The sequence below is a fragment of the Gymnoscopelus microlampas genome (genome assembly GCF_963454915.1).
Source record: "Gymnoscopelus microlampas genome assembly, chromosome: 22".
NCBI classification, from domain to species: Eukaryota; Metazoa; Chordata; class Actinopteri; order Myctophiformes; family Myctophidae; genus Gymnoscopelus; species Gymnoscopelus microlampas.
Window position 1 is genome coordinate 44566758 of NC_139959.1, and position 17524 is coordinate 44584281.

General features: G+C 42.6%; 1 protein-coding gene and 1 long non-coding RNA gene across 2 annotated transcripts in view; one reads left to right on the forward strand and one right to left on the reverse strand.

Moving 5' to 3' along the window:
• Positions 1 to 17524, forward strand: part of LOC311039202 — a 765206-nt gene that overhangs the window by 196642 nt on the left and 551040 nt on the right. The gene's annotated exons all lie outside the window — the stretch shown is intronic.
• The window catches only part of phex (phosphate regulating endopeptidase homolog, X-linked), a gene marked incomplete at its 5' end in the record, with an annotated part of 52922 nt that continues 37094 nt past the window's right edge, over positions 1697 to 17524 (reverse strand). The window contains 6 exons of the mRNA XM_084048703.1: positions 1697 to 2120; positions 7815 to 7891; positions 9774 to 9878; positions 13513 to 13578; positions 14523 to 14653; positions 16045 to 16112. Coding sequence (XP_083904829.1) covers positions 2018 to 2120; positions 7815 to 7891; positions 9774 to 9878; positions 13513 to 13578; positions 14523 to 14653; positions 16045 to 16112 — 550 coding nt within the window. The 3' untranslated portion in view covers positions 1697 to 2017. The remainder of the gene's footprint in view (positions 2121 to 7814; positions 7892 to 9773; positions 9879 to 13512; positions 13579 to 14522; positions 14654 to 16044; positions 16113 to 17524) is intronic.

Sequence of the window (17524 nt, forward strand, 5' to 3'; positions counted from 1 at the left end):
CATTTGTACACTCTCAGAGTTACATTAACATTGATTTTACAATATGAATTGGGGTCCCAGAGATAGAAATGCCATTAAATGGGGGTCCGTAGCCTCTAATGCATGTCAAACTGGGGGGGTCCTTGAAATTAAAATGGTTGAGAATCAATGCTAGAGCCGTAAACAAAATCTTCTCTTATGGGGGTCCCTGGCATATATTTTCAAATGGGGGTCCGCGGGCTAATGAGTGTCAATTGGGGGGTCCTTGGCATGATAAAGTTTGAGAACCACTGCTTTAGGTCAAGGGCCCACTCTGAGAAAACAACAGTACAAACAATACATTGAGTTATATAGAAAGTGAAAGTATGTCACCAACATTCATTTTAAAAACAGACTTGAGACTTGGGGCCTTATCTTATCTCTTACCCCCCATGTCTAAACTAATAGAGCAGTGGTTTTCAACCTTTTTCATGCCAAGGACCCCTAAATTGATATACATTTTGCCGCAGACCCAGGGATCCCCCAGAAGCAAAGATATCAGTTAATTTTCGCTTTAAAAAAATATGAATATTCAAAGATATGCACACTTTTTCAAGATTTTTCAAAAAATAGCAGATCTACAAGCTCGTAGCGCGGCACTCGGTGCCGCGCTACGAGCTTGTATATCTGCCATTTTTGAATAGCAAAAGCTTAAGTGGTTAAAAATGACTGTGACACTATGTTAACTCATTTAGCTGGGGACCCCCTGGTACTCCCTCCAAGGACCACTGGTGGTCCCCGGACCACTGGTTGAAAACCACTGCTTTAGAGTAACAGAAGTCCTGACGTCACTCGTCCATCCCCTGGGTCGTAAAGTCATGTCTCTATGGAGAATAACATTGGGTCATCTTAGAATCGTCTCGTATAAGAATTGTGGTTCAAAAATAAACAAACTGTCTCTGTGATATTGTCAGGGATGAGGTTCTGTATCGTTTATGATAGTCAGTCACTTATATTTGATACAGTCTGTTTCTGGAGAAAATGTAACATTAACCCTTTAAGACCTGGTACACGTCTGTGTCGCATTTTTAGACTTTACAGATTTTAGACTTTGGCTATTCAAAAATAGCAGATATACAAGCTCATAGCGCGGCACCGAGTGCCGCGCTATGAGCTTGTAGATCTGCTATTTTTGAAAAATAGTTATTTTTTTTGCAAATCTTGAGATTTGAGTTAGAAAAGCGAAAATTTGAACTCAAATCTTTATTGCTTCTGGGGGATTATATCATTTAACATTTATTTATGTGATTTTGTTTTATTTTATATTTAATTATATGATATACTATATTTAATAAATACCCTTTGTTTTGCCGTTTTCAAAAACGTTTTTTTCACAGAATCAAACGTGTTATGGTCATGATTCACCAGGAGCCTGGATGGCTTGATTCTAGGCTTAAATTAATTGATATAAATATTTTTGGAAACATCAATGGGGAAAAATGCATTGACTATTTTGAAGCGGAACCAGAAAATGCCACTGCTATGCCCTATAGCAGTGGTTTTCAACCAGTGGTCCGGGGACAACCAGTGGTCCTTGAGAGAGTACCAGGGGGTCCCCAGCAAAATTAAGTTAATAGCGTCACAATCATTTTTAACCACTTAGCTTAGGCTATTCAAAAATAGCAGATCTACAAGCTCATAGCGCGGCACCGAGTGCCGCGCTATGAGCTTGTAGATCTGCTATTTTTGAAAAACCTTGAAAAACTGTGCATATCTCTTTGATCATTTATATATTTTTTAAAGCGAAAATTAACTGATATCTTTGCTTCTGGGGGGTCCCTGGCATAAAACATTTTCAAATGGGGGTCCGCGGCCAAATGTATATCAATTTAGGGGTCCTTGGCATGAAAAAGGTTGAAAACCACTGCTCTATAGCGTTAAGCAGAACTATATACAGTACAGACTCCATCCCTCCATGATGGCAGTGGGCTGGGGGCTGGATGGGGGGTCCTGACAGCTGTGTGGTCAGGATGGGGGGTCCATGGGGGGTCCATTGGGTCTACCAGACCCGGCAGGACTTGTCTCCTCTGTTCATGAGCGATGAAGCAGGACAGTCGAACGCTTTGCGGAACTCTTCATAATTGCTCATCGCCCCGACCACTCTGTGAGGGGAGACAGTAAGAGGGTCAATGTGTGTGTGTGTGTGTGTGTGTGTGTGTGTGTGTGTGTGTGTGTGTGTGTGTGTGTGTGTGTGTGTGTGTGTGTGTGTGTGTGTGTGTGTGTGTGTGTGTGTGTGTGTGTGTGTGTGTGTGTGTGTGTGTGTGTTTGTGTGTGCGTGTGCAGTGGTGGAAAAAGTACTCAAATTCTTTACTTAAGTAAAAGTACCAATACTGCAATATAAAAATACTCTGTTACAAGTAAAAGTCCAGAATTCAAAATTCACTTGAGTAAAAGTGCAAAAGTACTTAAAATGTACTTAAAGTACCAAAAGTAAAAGTACTAAATATTTGAAAATAGCAGATCCACAAGCTCACAACGCGTCGACGCGTTGTGAGCTTGTAGATCTGCTATTTTCAAATAGCCTGTGTATAAAATAGGGTTAAAGTGGTTAATGTGTGTTTCATTATATCATAGTATATATCTGAAAAGTAACTAGTAACTAAAGTTTTCAAACAGATGTAGTGGAGTAAAAGTACAATATTTGCCTCTGAGATGTAGTGGAGTAGAAGTAAAAGTATTGGAAATTGGAAATACTCAAGTAAAGTACAAATACCTCAAAATTGTACTTAAGTACAGTACTTAAGTAAATGCACTTAGTTACTTTCCACCACTGTGTGTGTGTGTGTGTGTGTGTGTGTGTGTGTGTGTGTGTGTGTGTGTGTGTGTGTGTGTGCGTGCGTGCGTGCGTGCGTGCGTGCGTGCGTGCGTGCGTGCGTGCGTGCGTGCGTGCGTGTGTGTGTCATATCTCTGCAATGAATATACTGAAGAGAATCGAAATTAAGGCATCATTTATCAATACGTTGCCTGCCAAAGACATTTATAAACGTCAAAAAATGGCAAATGTCAGCCAGTGAATGATCCATACCAAGCACCACCGAAGAAGAGTACACCCAGAAATCACGTGACCAAAACAAAAAGAAAGCTCATGCCCATGTTAAAGCATTCACAGATAGTCTATTTGCATCGCATTTCTGTTGTTGTCTCCGCCAGGCCGAAGGCATGGTGTGGAGAGAATGTTTCCGTTTGATTTCCTTTGGTTCCACCAAGCTAACATTGGGTCAAGCGTCCCGTGACACGTGACAATATGTCGTCACCTTGCTAAACTAATGGCCTAAGTCATTTTTTGAGGAAAATGCTATGTTTGCCTATAAGTCAGCTCCTCATGACACTGTTACCTCTAGTAAAATAGCCTTATTGAATCTCCTAATTGAAAAGGATCATGCTGTTCACTCTCCTTTTAGTATAAAGGCTTAACACCCTATAGTGTGACTTAGGACAAAATAGGCCTTTTGTTTGGCCTAAGTCACATGGTTTTGTGACTTAAGCCAAATTATTTACTGATTTAGGCCATTTTGTAATTTGTTTTGCTTTTTATTTTGGCCTAAGTCAGATTTAATCCTATTTAAACCTATTTAAATCTCTTATGTTACATAACTGACAGACAGTGTTATTTCTATTTAAATAGTCATAATTTGTTATAAACATTTTGGGTGAAATGATTAAGAAATATCATATAGTTTTGTTCTGGATCAGTTTTTTATTTTTCCTGAAAAACTTTAAAAAATGACTTAGGCCATTTAGTTTAGTAAGGTGACGATGTTGGAATAAATTCCTTACCAAAAATCCTCACCAATGTGGGTCTGCTGGCGGAGGCTTGTGCTCATTTTATAGTTTTCTAAGTGTTTTTAAAAAAACAAGCCACATTCAAACGGCCATAGCTCTGGAATGGAGGATAGCGAGGGGACAATTTTTCTTTCTCCGATTCTAGCGGACCCCCGTGTGTGTAATGAGCCCCATCTCCGTGAGGAGGGACGTCACATAGAATATTCCATGATTGTTCAAAGGTATCAGTCAAATCACTGTCTTCTCTGGCAAGGGGGCCGTAGATAGGGGATGTTTTAACCCTTTAAGCCCTGAAGAAGCATCTGTGTCACTTTTTGATTTGAGAAAAAAAGCATTTTTTTACTCTTTGGATATTTCTAAAATAGCAGATATACAAGCTCATAGCGCGGCACAGAGTGCCGCGCTACGAGCTTGTAGATCTGCTATTTTAGAAATATCGTTATTTTTTTTTGCAAATCTTGAGATTTGAGTTTCAAAAGCGAACATTTGTAACTCAAATATTTTCTTCTGGGGGATTTAACAGTTTTTTTGAAAAAACTTATGTCGCCATAATATCAGTGGTTCTTTTTTCCATGTCAAGGACCCCCAAAATGACATGTATTTAGCCACGGACCCCCATCTAAAACATATATGTTTCAGGGACCCCCGGAAGCAAAGATTCAAGTTAAATTTTTTCGCTTTAAAACAATATACATATATTAACACATCGGGTGCCAGCATTTTTTCCTAACAACTTACCGTGGGTGCCAGCATTCTCCCCATTGACTGCGCTTTGCTGTTTACAATGTCCGCGTGCGTTACAAGCAAATCCATGCAAAAAAAAGCCTCGATTCATGTTGTGCCATGAGCCTGGCTACAGGCTGGAACCATAACATTCCACTCGCGGGTTACAACGGGGGGGGATCGCGCATGACCGTTTTTCCCCACAGGAAACAGATTCGGAGATATAGGCGTATCAAAGTAGGAAATAGACAGGAAGCGGATGGGGAAAAAAAAAAGTGTTTCCGGTGAGCGATCTGGCACTTCCTTCGCAGGATTACAATGGGTGCTCCCAGAGCTGCTCTAGCCCCGCCCGCGCGGAGAAAAACGAAAAAAACAAAAAGACTGAAATCACGGTTCAGACCGTGAACGGCACCGAAGCTTCGGAACCGCCACTATGTAAACACACGGTTCAGACCGTGTTTGGCACCCGATGTGTTAAAAGATTTGCACACATTTTCACGATTTTTCAAAAATAGCAGATCTACAAGCTCATAGCGCGGCACTCGGTGCCGCGCTACGAGCTTGTAGATCTGCTATTTTTGAATAGCCCAAAGTGTAAAATAATGCTTTTTAGCTCAAATCAAAAAGTGACACAGATGCTTCTTCAGGGCTTCAAGGGTTAATGTTTGGTAGGATTTTACACACCTGCACAAAAAACTCTGGAAATTCTGAATAAAAGAATAAATAAATGAATCACCCAGTGCCAGAGAGACGTTTCGATTTTCTTACCTTTTCAAAGTCGTCACAGAATATTTATCTTTACTTTGATGGATCCTCTGATGTCTGATGGTTTGGTAATGGAGGGTTTCACCGTGCTTCCGCCAGAAATAAACACTAAAAGTGTGATGGTGCGTTCAGGTTGCCTCGTTGACCGGTTTCCGCTCGCTCGTTGTTCTTTCGAGATGCGTTCAAGAGTACCGAAAAGAGAACCGTTTGTTTTTAAAGTGAACCGGCACATCGGTAGTACCGATATTAACTCTCTCAGTGCCACGCCCCGAGATACCCCAAGTTTTTTTTTTTTTAACCCATTAAGACCTGGAACTGTCCTTTTTAGATTTGAGCAAATCATTTTGGGGGTCCTTGACATGAAAAAGATTGAGCACCACTGACATAGAAACATACGTTTTTCAGAAAACTGTTGAGATTTAGGAGACGTGTAGAATCGGATTCAGGTCTCAATGGGTTAATACCCTCCCTGCCAGCACGAGAAATCCCGAGTTTTTACTTTTTACTGTGATCGCGCTATTCTGTTTATTTTTCATCAGCACTTTCGTTTTCCACTTACCCGGGAGCAGGATGCATAGCAAAGATTCCGTTTCCGGGTCACATTTTTGTTCCCCCCGGTCATTTTCGGCCAGAATAGGGAAAGTCACGTTTTTTTCACACGGTATACAATACGAACGGAAAACCAGTGATCTACAGAACAAACAACATCAACCCGGACGTAAACAAACCATGTCTCTCTTCTTTCCACCGGAAGAAAACAAACATTGTAACATCGCTCGTCCGTGTAGTTATGGAGATAAAAGTATTATTGTCTCCGCCAGGAGACTATGTTTTCACCAAGGGGCAAGGCTTGGATATTTACGATGAGGCCAACACGGAAGCTTATGAATGGCCAGAGTGGCGCTGTTTTACCCTGCGCCGACCTGAAGTGTCAGAAAGAATTTATTTTAGCAAGTGAATGGGTTTTTGACAAACTTTAGACTAGATTTTCTTACCGTAATAAAAAATGTCATAAATTCTATATGCTTCCAGTTGCTAGTTTAAAGTCTCCTTTCAATCATCATGATATGCGTTTTGCTAAATTATGGTCCCATTTATTCTCAAATTGACGATAAAGTAGGCTATGCTCCAGGAGGGGCGGGATGATTTGATTGACAACCTACACAACCAATAGCATTCATTCCCCGCCCCCGCTCTTGATTGACAAGCTACCCAACCAATAGCATTTTTGGGGGTGTTTTCCGGTTCGCTGGTCACGTGTCTGGTCTCAACCAATAGCGTTTGAGTTCCGGACGTGGCCAACTGTATATATTAACGATGGAGGAATGCATGTTCCTGAACTATCGGCTTCATTTTCGTTCTGTAGAAAGCAGGGGAGTGGCTTTGTCCATTCTTTTTTACAGTCTATGGTTTTCACTTTCCGTCCCCCCCCCGCCCCCCCCCCTCGGCCAAGCTAACATTGGTCAAGCCTCACGTGACACGTGACAATAAAGAGTGTGCTCTGATTGGCTAGTGAGACGCATGACGTATAGCGGCCTATAAATAGATGTGTCACTTTGAAAGAGTCAAGTGAGGTAAGACAGGAATAATCACGAAATGGCTGAGAAATGGCGGAGCAATACATTTTGTAGACACACTGGTGTCATCACAATACGTAATATAAATAGCTTAGACAGGATTAATCAAGAACAGTACTTTCCAGTCACAGTTGATGACACAGTGCAACTAACTCTTATTATGCAAACTGAAGAAGCTAATCATTGTCTGCAAACTGATGAAGAAGCAAAGGCGCAACGCCTATCATCAAAGTTCCAATCTTGGAATAATTTCCAATATTTGCTGGCGGAGACTTGTGCTCCGAGGAGCACATTTTTGTCTCCGCCAGGAGACTATGTTTTCACTTTCCGTCCCCCCCCTCGGCCAAGCTAACATTGGTCAAGCCTCACGTGACAATACGTTGTAAGAGTGTGCTCTGATTGGCTAGTGAGGCGCATGACGTATAGCGGCCTATAAATAGATGTGTCACTTTGAAAGAGTCTTAGTCTCTTTCAAAGTGAGGTAAGACAGGAGTAATCACGAAATGGCTGAGAAATGGCGGAGTAACACTTAAGACAGGATTAATCAAGTAACACTTAAGACAGGATTAATCAGGAACAGTACTGGCGGAGACCTGTGCTCCGAGGAGCACATTTTCTAGTCTAGTTATAAATCTGATAACGTTGTAGCGGACGGGATGAAAATGTTTTACATGACGTCATCTCCGGGTGTATTCTTCACTGGAGGTCAGGGCATCATTCATAAGTTGGCGAAGAGCGCCCTCTAGTGCAATCACTGAAAACACCACGATGACGTAATATTACGTCCATATGTGTTAAGACATGAAAATATGTGAGTCTTTCATCGTTAACCGTTTACCTGGATTTACATAAAGCAGCAATCAAATGCGTGTGTGTGTGTGCGCGCGTGTGTGTGCGTCTGTGCGTGTGCGTGTGTGTGTGTGTGTGTGTGTGTGTGTGTGTACTCACCTGTACTTGGGTGGACTGTGGGCTCCACTCTGGATCTGGTCCCTGGCTGCTTCTGGCCTGTAGGAGTTACACCTGACCTGCACACACCACAGTATCACAGTTTAATTAAAGGACACTGTGTCCCCTCACTATTCAGTCCAGCCCCCAAAAAAATGTTTCTTTTTTTTAAATAAGTCCAGTCCCCCCGCACCTCACGACCCCTTGTATACCTTCCTTATTCCTAAATAAAGAGCTTATTTTTGTTTAAATGATATGTGTCATGGAGATCTTCAAATTTTCATTTGAGTAACCTTGGTTTTCCCTTAAATAGAAAGACACAATTACCTCTGACATCTACACTTCATGAAGTACATTTTTTTTAACCGAAATAACGAATTAACCCCCCAGAAAATTAACAAACCCGCCCCATTTTAGAGAGACACGGTCAACAAGAACGCGCGCTAAGCGCACGTTCTTGTTGATTAAACGCTGGCATGAGGATAATAAAAAATCACACCCAGTGTGAAGTGGGCGGTGTTGTCATCACAGTGATGGAAGCTCACTTAAATTTTTTTTTTTTTTTTAAGTGCATAGTCCCATTTATAGGTTATTAATTTCATCATGTGTCTCGCTATAGCCAATCACAGTGCTGAATAGAGTCAGCCAATAGACCAGGGACGTGCACAGATAGACTCTAGGTGGTGCTAGAGCACCTGCCCTTTGCCCTCTTGACCAGAAGGGCCCTTTTGAAAAAAAGGAAGAAAAAAAAAGTTTTTTTTTATTTTTTACAGGGGTCTTCAACAGGGGGTCCGGGACCCCTAGGGGGTCCTCAAAGTTACTACAGGGGGTCCGCCAAATCTTTATGTGATATGATTTTTCTTTTTACCATAACCACTCGAAACCTAGCATCCCTTTTCTGAGGAGAACTTTAGCCAAAAATAGCAGATCTACAAGCTCACAACGCCTCGCAGCGCGAGGCGTTGTGAGCTTGTAGATCGGCTATTTTTGGCAAAGAGGTATAGGTGTACAGGGAAAAAAGAGCAGACCAAGTAAACAAAAAGAAGTATAATTTACTTGAGCACCTGCCCCTCAAAATGCCTGTGCACGCCACTGCAATAGAGTCAGCCAATCACAGTACAGCAACGGGTGTACTAATGTAGCCAATCACCCGCCCAAAAAAACAGACCCAGAGGGTTTGCCAGACCCAGCGGGTCGGGCCTACACATGAGAATCTGCACCGTTTGCCGTTGCACAGCCGGTCTTTTTCGTCCATACATGAGGCGAAAAGGACCGGCTGTATAAAAGGGACAGACAGCCTACATACATGGGCATAAAAGGGACCTCGGTCTGTGTCCCTTTCTTCTCCATATATGGGCATAAAAGGGACACAAGCTGACGCGTCATGTGAAGTCCGGCGTGATGTACAGCAGTACTCTGATCTTATAAAGTACTGGAATTTATTCTGGGTCTGGCAGAACCAGGTCTCCTGGTTTAATCTCTGGCAGTCAATGTGTTAAAGGACGACTTCACCACTTTTCAACATATCTTCATATAATTGGTCCTCCCTAATGCTCATGATAAAATGGTACAATTTTTTTCAAATCAGTTTGTGTCTTAGAGGAGGGCTGTAGACAGTTCAGAAACCCGTCTACCAGTGACATCATCGATGGGGGAATCCAGGCTAATAGAAACTGCCGGCTTTGTATTCCTGGAAAGTTGCAATGCAATAATAGATCCCATTGTTCTCGCCTTAATAAAAATCAGAATACATTTTTTTAAAATCTTTTTGGAAAAAAAAATCCTGCCTAACGATGATGTCACTGGTAGACAGGTTTCTGGACTGTCCACAGCCCTCCTATGAGACACAGGCCAAGTAGGAAAAAATGGTATCATTTTATCATGAGCATTAGTGAGGACCTATTATATGAAGATATGTTGAAAAGTGGTGAAGTCGTCCTTTAAGTGTGTGTGTGTACTCACGTGGGCGTAGCTGAGGAAGAACAGCTGGTTGTTGTTGAATCCTAGTCCAGGAAGTAGAGGCTCTTCAACCCCTCCCCTCTTCTCCTGCACCCAGCGTCTGTAGGCCTACACACACACACACACACACACACACACACACACACACACACACACACACACACACACACACACACACACACACACACACACACACACACACACACACACACACACACACACACACACACACACACACACACACACACACACGATGGATCCCTTTAACATGTGGATCACCAGCCTCCTTCAAAACAGGCCTGGAAATCCATCAGGAGGTGAACTCACTTCTCCTCATAGAAAGGAGGTGAACTCACTTCTCCTCATAGAAAGGAGGTGAACTCACTTCTCCTCATAGAAAGGAGGTGAACTCACTTCTCCTCATAGAAAGGAGGTGAACTCGCTTCTCCTCATAGAAAGGAGGTGAACTCACTCCTCCTCATAGAAAGGAGGTGAACTCACTCCTCCTCATAGAAAGGAGGTGAACTCACTTCTCCTCATAGAAAGGAGGTGAACTCGCTTCTCCTCATAGAAAGGAGGTGAACTCACTCCTCCTCATAGAAAGGAGGTGAACTCACTTCTCCTCATAGAAAGGAGGTGAACTCACTTCTCCTCAGAGAAAGGAGGTGAACTCACTTCTCCTCATAGAAAGGAGGTGAACTCACTTCTCCTCATAGAAAGGAGGTGAACTCACTTCTCCTCATAGAAAGGAGGTGACCTCACTTCTCCTCATAGAAAGGAGGTGAACTCACTTCTCCTCATAGAGAGGAGGTGAACTCACTCCTCCTCATAGAAAGGAGGTGAATTCACTCCTCCTCATAGAAAGGAGGTGAACTCACTCCTCCTCATAGAAAGGAGGTGAACTCACTCCTCCTCATAGAAAGGAGGTGAACTCACTCCTCATCATAGAAAGGAGGTGAACTCACTTCTCCTCATAGAAAGGAGGTGAACTCACTCCTCCTCATAGAAAGGAAGTGAACTCACTCCTCCTCATAGAAAGGAGGTGAACTCACTCCTCCTCATAGAAAGGAGGTGAACTCACTCCTTCTCATAGAAAGGAGGTGAACTCACTTCTCCTCATAGAAAGGAGGTGAACTCACTCCTCTTCATAGAAAGGAGGTGAACTCACTTCTCCTCATAGAAAGGAGGTGAACTCACTCCTCCTCATAGAAAGGAGGTGAACTCGCTTCTCCTCATAGAAAGGAGGTGGCATCCACTGCTTTCGGTCTATGTTCTCACTTGTTCTCCACTCTGTACCAAATGGTGTTTCATATGTGTTGATGTGATTGTATGTTGGTGTTATTTTATGCCATGTTGATTAATTGAATACATAGGACCACAATGGAAAGTCCCCAAGTCCCCTCATAGCCTAAGTGACTGACTCTGACTGAACCACAAGCCGTTTACATCTCTGACTAATACAGTATTCAGTCAATCAATGACTAACCTTTAGGTCAGTGTGTATTTTGTCGACTAAAACTATGTTATTTTTAACCGATAAATAGGTGATCTACAAGCTCACAACGCGTTGTGAGCTTGTAGATCACCTATTTATCGGTGCGTGACACCGGCGCTCAACCTGTTTTACTCTAATTCCAACCCGTGAACCTATAGGGTGCGTTCGAAAATACAGCACTGAGCGCACTGGCCAATACAAACTAATAGGCGAGTGTGCTCCGGTGCGCAATTTCCGAACGCACCTACAGTGTCCTCTAAATGTCTCATCCTGATCCAACCCAAACATTCATCTTTTTCTTTCAGTGGTGGAAAGTAACTAAGTACATTTACTTAAGTACTGTACTTAAGTACAATTTAGAAGTATTTCTACTTTACTTGAGTATTTCCAATTTCCAATACTTTTACTTCTAATCCACTACATCTCAGAGGCAAATATTGTACTTTTACTCCACTACAATTATTTGAAAACTTTAGTTACTAGTTACTTTTCAGATATAAATTATGATATAATGAAACATACATTAACCACTTCAGCCCTATTTTATACCTATAGGCTATTTGAAAATAGCAGATCCACAACGCGTCGCATCGCGACGCGTTGTGAGCTTGTAGATCTGCTATTTTCAAATATTTAGTACTTTTACTTTTGGTACTTTAAGTACATTTTGATGCCAATACTTTTGTACTTTTACTCAAGTAAATTGTTAATTCTGGACTTTTACTTGTAACAGAGTCTTTTTATATTGCAGTATTGGTACTTTTACTTAAGTAAAGAATTTGAGTACTTTTTCCACCACACAGAACACAGGAACACAGAACACGGTCATACCCTGTCAGACCACTAGGAGGTGAAGTCAGAGGAACACAGAACACAGTCATACCCTGTCAGACCACTAGGAGGTGAAGTCAGAGGAACACAGAACACGGTCATACCCTGTCAGACCACTAGGAGGTGAAGTCAGAGGAACACAGAACATGGTCATACCCTGTCAGACCACTAGGAGGTGAAGTCAGAGGAACAGAACACGGTCATACCCTGTCAGACCACTAGGAGGTGAAGTCAGAGGAACACAGAACATGGTCATACCCTGTCAGACCACTAGGAGGTGAAGTCAGAGGAACAGAACACGGTCATACCCTGTCAGACCACTAGGAGGTGAAGTCAGAGGAACACAACACGGTCATACCCTGTCAGACCACTAGGAGGTGAAGTCAGAGGAACAGAACACGGTCATACCCTGTCAGACCACTAGGAGGTGAAGTCAGAGGAACAGAACACGGTCATACCCTGTCAGACCACTAGGAGGTGAAGTCAGAGGAACACAACACGGTCATACCCTGTCAGACCACTAGGAGGTGAAGTCAGAGGAACAGAACACGGTCATACCCTGTCAGACCACTAGGAGGTGAAGTCAGAGGAACACAGAACACGGTCATACCCTGTCAGACCACTAGGAGGTGAAGTCAGAGGAACACAGAACATGGTCATACCCTGTCAGACCACTAGGAGGTGAAGTCAGAGGAACAGAACACGGTCATACCCTGTCAGACCACTAGGAGGTGAAGTCAGAGGAACACAGAACATGGTCATACCCTGTCAGACCACTAGGAGGTGAAGTCAGAGGAACAGAACACGGTCATACCCTGTCAGACCACTAGGAGGTGAAGTCAGAGGAACACAGAACACGGTCATACCCTGTCAGACCACTAGGAGGTGAAGTCAGAGGAACAGAACACGGTCATACCCTGTCAGACCACTAGGAGGTGAAGTCAGAGGAACACAACACGGTCATACCCTGTCAGACCACTAGGAGGTGAAGTCAGAGGAACAGAACACGGTCATACCCTGTCAGACCACTAGGAGGTGAAGTCAGAGGAACAGAACACGGTCATACCCTGTCAGACCACTAGGAGGTGAAGTCAGAGGAACACAACACGGTCATACCCTGTCAGACCACTAGGAGGTGAAGTCAGAGGAACAGAACACGGTCATACCCTGTCAGACCACTAGGAGGTGAAGTCAGAGGAACAGAACACGGTCATACCCTGTCAGACCACTAGGAGGTGAAGTCAGAGGAACAGAACACGGTCATACCCTGTCAGACCACTAGGAGGTGAAGTCAGAGGAACACAACACGGTCATACCCTGTCAGACCACTAGGAGGTGAAGTCAGAGGAACAGAACACGGTCATACCCTGTCAGACCACTAGGAGGTGAAGTCAGAGGAACACAACACGGTCATACCCTGTAAGCTTGTCTTATTCCACCGTTGTCTGCGATGTTCTCTGCCAACGTCCTCTTTCCTCGAACCTTCAACACATGGAAACAATGAAAACAATGTAACAATGTAAACAATGTAAACAATGAAACAATGTAAAACAATGTAACAATGTTCTCGGTCATTGTCCTCTTTCCCAGAACCTTCAGAGAACATAAACACATCACATGTCTCTTCCAGATACCTGGTCCATGTACAGCAAGCTCTCTTTTCTTTACCAAGCACGGGATAATCTATCTATCTATCTATCTATCTATCTATCTATCTATCTATCTATCTATCTATCTATCTATCTATCTATTAGGCCTGTCAAAAAAAATCGATTCATGAATAAATCGCGATTAATGCCACGATTTTAAAATCGTTTCCAAATATTAAAAATCGATTTAAAAAAAAAAAAAAAAAAAAAAAAAAAAATATATATATATATATATATATATATATATATATATATATATATATATATATATATATATATATATATATATATATAAGGTAGTACCTTTTTCACTGGCACTTTGTCTGAAATCAATGTCAGAAAGACTGACTGACATGATCTGTCTGCATTGAAGTGTATGATTCAACTTTTCATGGTTTATATTGTTCAGAATTGTTAGAAAATCGCAATAAATCGCAGAATCGAATCGAATATCAATTAATCGCAGAATCGCAATTTTAATCGAATCGGCACCCTAGGAATCGATTTTGAATCGAATCGTGAGGTAAGTGAATCGTGACACCCCTACTATCTATCTATCTATTAGGGGCATAACGATACAACTGTATCGATGTAGCACATTTTAATTTCAATGATCCAACTACATGGATACGTAAACAGATGGTTTCGCGTGCGTATCAATCTAAAATCGTATCGCCTTGATAAGCATCGATCTGCTGTTTTTGAAAAAAACAACAACATTTGTGCAAATCTTTTGGGCGTTCTTACGTAAGCCCGCCCCCTCCCAGCGGTACTTACATTAAGCCCCGCCTCCTCCCAGCGGTATCCATTGTACTGCTCCACCATGCACTGGGTCTTGTCGTTGAAAGCCGTGATGGACGCGTTGCTCCACCACTGGTCCAGGTTTCCGTCTTTGTCGTACTTACGCCCTGTTTAAAACATGCATTGAATGCATAGGACCACAATGGAAACAAGGGCCCCAGTGTTATCCTGCACAGACTCTGATTGGACCACAATACCCTGACTAATACTGTACCTAATACCCTGCACAGACTCTGATTGGACCACAATACCCTGACTAATACAGTACCTAATACCCTGCACAGACTCTGATTGGACCACAATACCCTGACTAATACAGTACCTAATACCCTGCAGAGACTCTGATTGGACCACAATACCCTGACTAATACAGTAGCTGTAGGTCAGTGTTTATTTCATAGACTTAAACGAAAAATGTTGGTCGACCTTTTTTCAATGAGGGAAACAAAAACATAATAAAAACTAAGCTATGATGAATGAAACTATGACTAAATATGTTGACAATTTCCCGTCAACAAATACAAACTAGACGAATGCACGCAAAGACATACAGTGCGCGCACGCACACAATTTTAAGTCTGGAGCCGAGAAATAGCAGATCTAAAAGCTCACAACACGTTGCGCTGTGTTTTAGGTCTAATTCCAACTAGGGTGACCACCTTCAAACAGACCCATTGAGGGACAAACGGGAGGCATGCGTTAATCCGACAGACCTTTTCTCCGACTATGTGGCATCCGCGTGCGGTTAGGGTTAGGGTTAGGGTTTGGTTCGGGTTTAGTATTGGAAACGTCGGAGCGCTGTGCTGTCGGAGGAATGCGCTGTCGGACTAACGTACTGCACCCGGGACAAACGTACCCGTTCCGCGGGACATATGCACGCGCGCGCAATTTTTTTGTGCGGTTCTGGGCGGGTTGGGTTCGTTTTTTTCCAGTTTTTGGTTTCTTTATTTCGGTTTTAGGGTTAAGATTAGGGTTAGGTTAGGGTTATGTTATTTAATTCTTATTTTTGCCTGATTTTACCGATTTATTATCAAAAAATATATATATATATATTTTTTTTTCATATCTTTGATTTTCGGGACATTGCTCTGCTTGTGCGAGACGCGGGACAGAGGGTCCAATCTCGGGACTGTCCCGCGAATTTCGGGACGGGTGGTCACCCTAATTCCAACCCCTAAACCTACAGTATCCTCTAAATGTCTCATCCTGATCCAACCCAAACATTCATCTTTTTCCAATAGTAAACATGTCAAACAAATATTGCGCGCGCACACACACACACACACACACACACACACACACACACACACACACACACACACACACACACACACACACACACACACACACACACACACACACACACACACACACACACACACACACACACACACACACACACACACACACACACACAGGGAGGATGTTATAAATGTAGTAATATAAATGATTAAACCATGATCTATAATTCATGCTCCACATCCTCGGGGTGACTCACCGTTATTATCGAAGCCGTGCGTTAACTCGTGTCCAACGATCACCCCGATGGCTCCGTAGCTCAGAGACCTGGAGGGTTGTGAGATCAGTTCATTCATTGTCAATGTGTTGTACAACATGCTGGAGCTTAACCCATTAAGACCTGGAACTTTGTCATTTTTAGATTTGAGCTAAAAAGCATTATTTTACACTTTGGGCTATTCAAAAATAGCAGATCTACAAGCTCGTAGTGCGGCACCGAGTGCCGCACTACGAGCTTGTAGATCTGCTATTTTTGAAAAAACGTGAAAATGTGTGTAAATCTTTGAATATTATATATTTTTAAAGCGAACATTTTAACTCAAATCTTTGCTTCTGGGGGGTCCCTGGAACAAAATATTTTGATGGGGGTCCGCCGCCAAATACATATCATTTTGGGGGGTCCTTGACATGATAAAGATTGAGCACCACTGATATAGAAACATACGTTTTTCAGAAAACTGTTGGGATTTAGGAGACATGTAGAATCGGCTTCAGGTCTCAATGGGTTAAAACACCTTAACCACTTGAACCCCAGAATGCCTGCCTGGGGGGTGGGGGGCATTCGGCAAAGATAGACGATCTACAAACTCACAGAACAACGTTGCAAGCTTGTAGGTTGGCTAACTTGTTGGCGTAGATATTTTGCGCAGACAGTCCAGATCTCTGATAACGTTTGAATATCAAGGACCCCCACATGTATATGTATTTGGCTTGGGACCCCCCCGACCCTGACAAACACTTGGAATTGTAGGAGTTGAGGCATTCAACTAAGACCACGTTTAGAGTCTAAGTTCGTCTAAACGACTTTTCCCTCGAGTTGCCATGTACGCTGATTATACGTGACTTGAATCCTAATGTTGTTTAAACCAGTGGTTCTTAAACATCTTCATGTCAATTTAATATGTATTTCATCTCTTTTTATCTTCAAGATTTTTGTTTTTATTTTTTGAAAATAGCAGATCTACAAGCTCACAGCGCGGTGTAGCCTAGTTACTTCTTCGGGCTTGTTTTCATAGACCCGGTTGCTTATTTCTCTCGCAGAATCTGGCAACGCTGGTAAACAGCGTATTGCATGTTTACATGGAGACGCGAGACGAAGCATTTTCAATGATTTGTTTAGACAAAAAAAAAAAATCTAGTGGGGACGGCCCTAAAGGGGTCCCGACCCACATGTTGAGAACCAATGCTCTACCAGTTAAGTGCTTAACCCATTAAGACCTGGAACGCATCTGTGTCACTTTAGATTTCTTTTGGCTATTCAAAAATAGCAGATCTACAAGCTCGTAGCACGGCACCGAGTGCCTCAGGTCTTAAGGGCTTAATGTTTACATCACTCTCCACACACCCATCAAACATTCATGTTACGGAAAACAAACTAGCTTTACTTTTTTCTTCTCGTTTCGCTCTATTTGAACCACTTAGACCCTTTTCTAGACGTAGCGAAACGGACATGAGTTGTA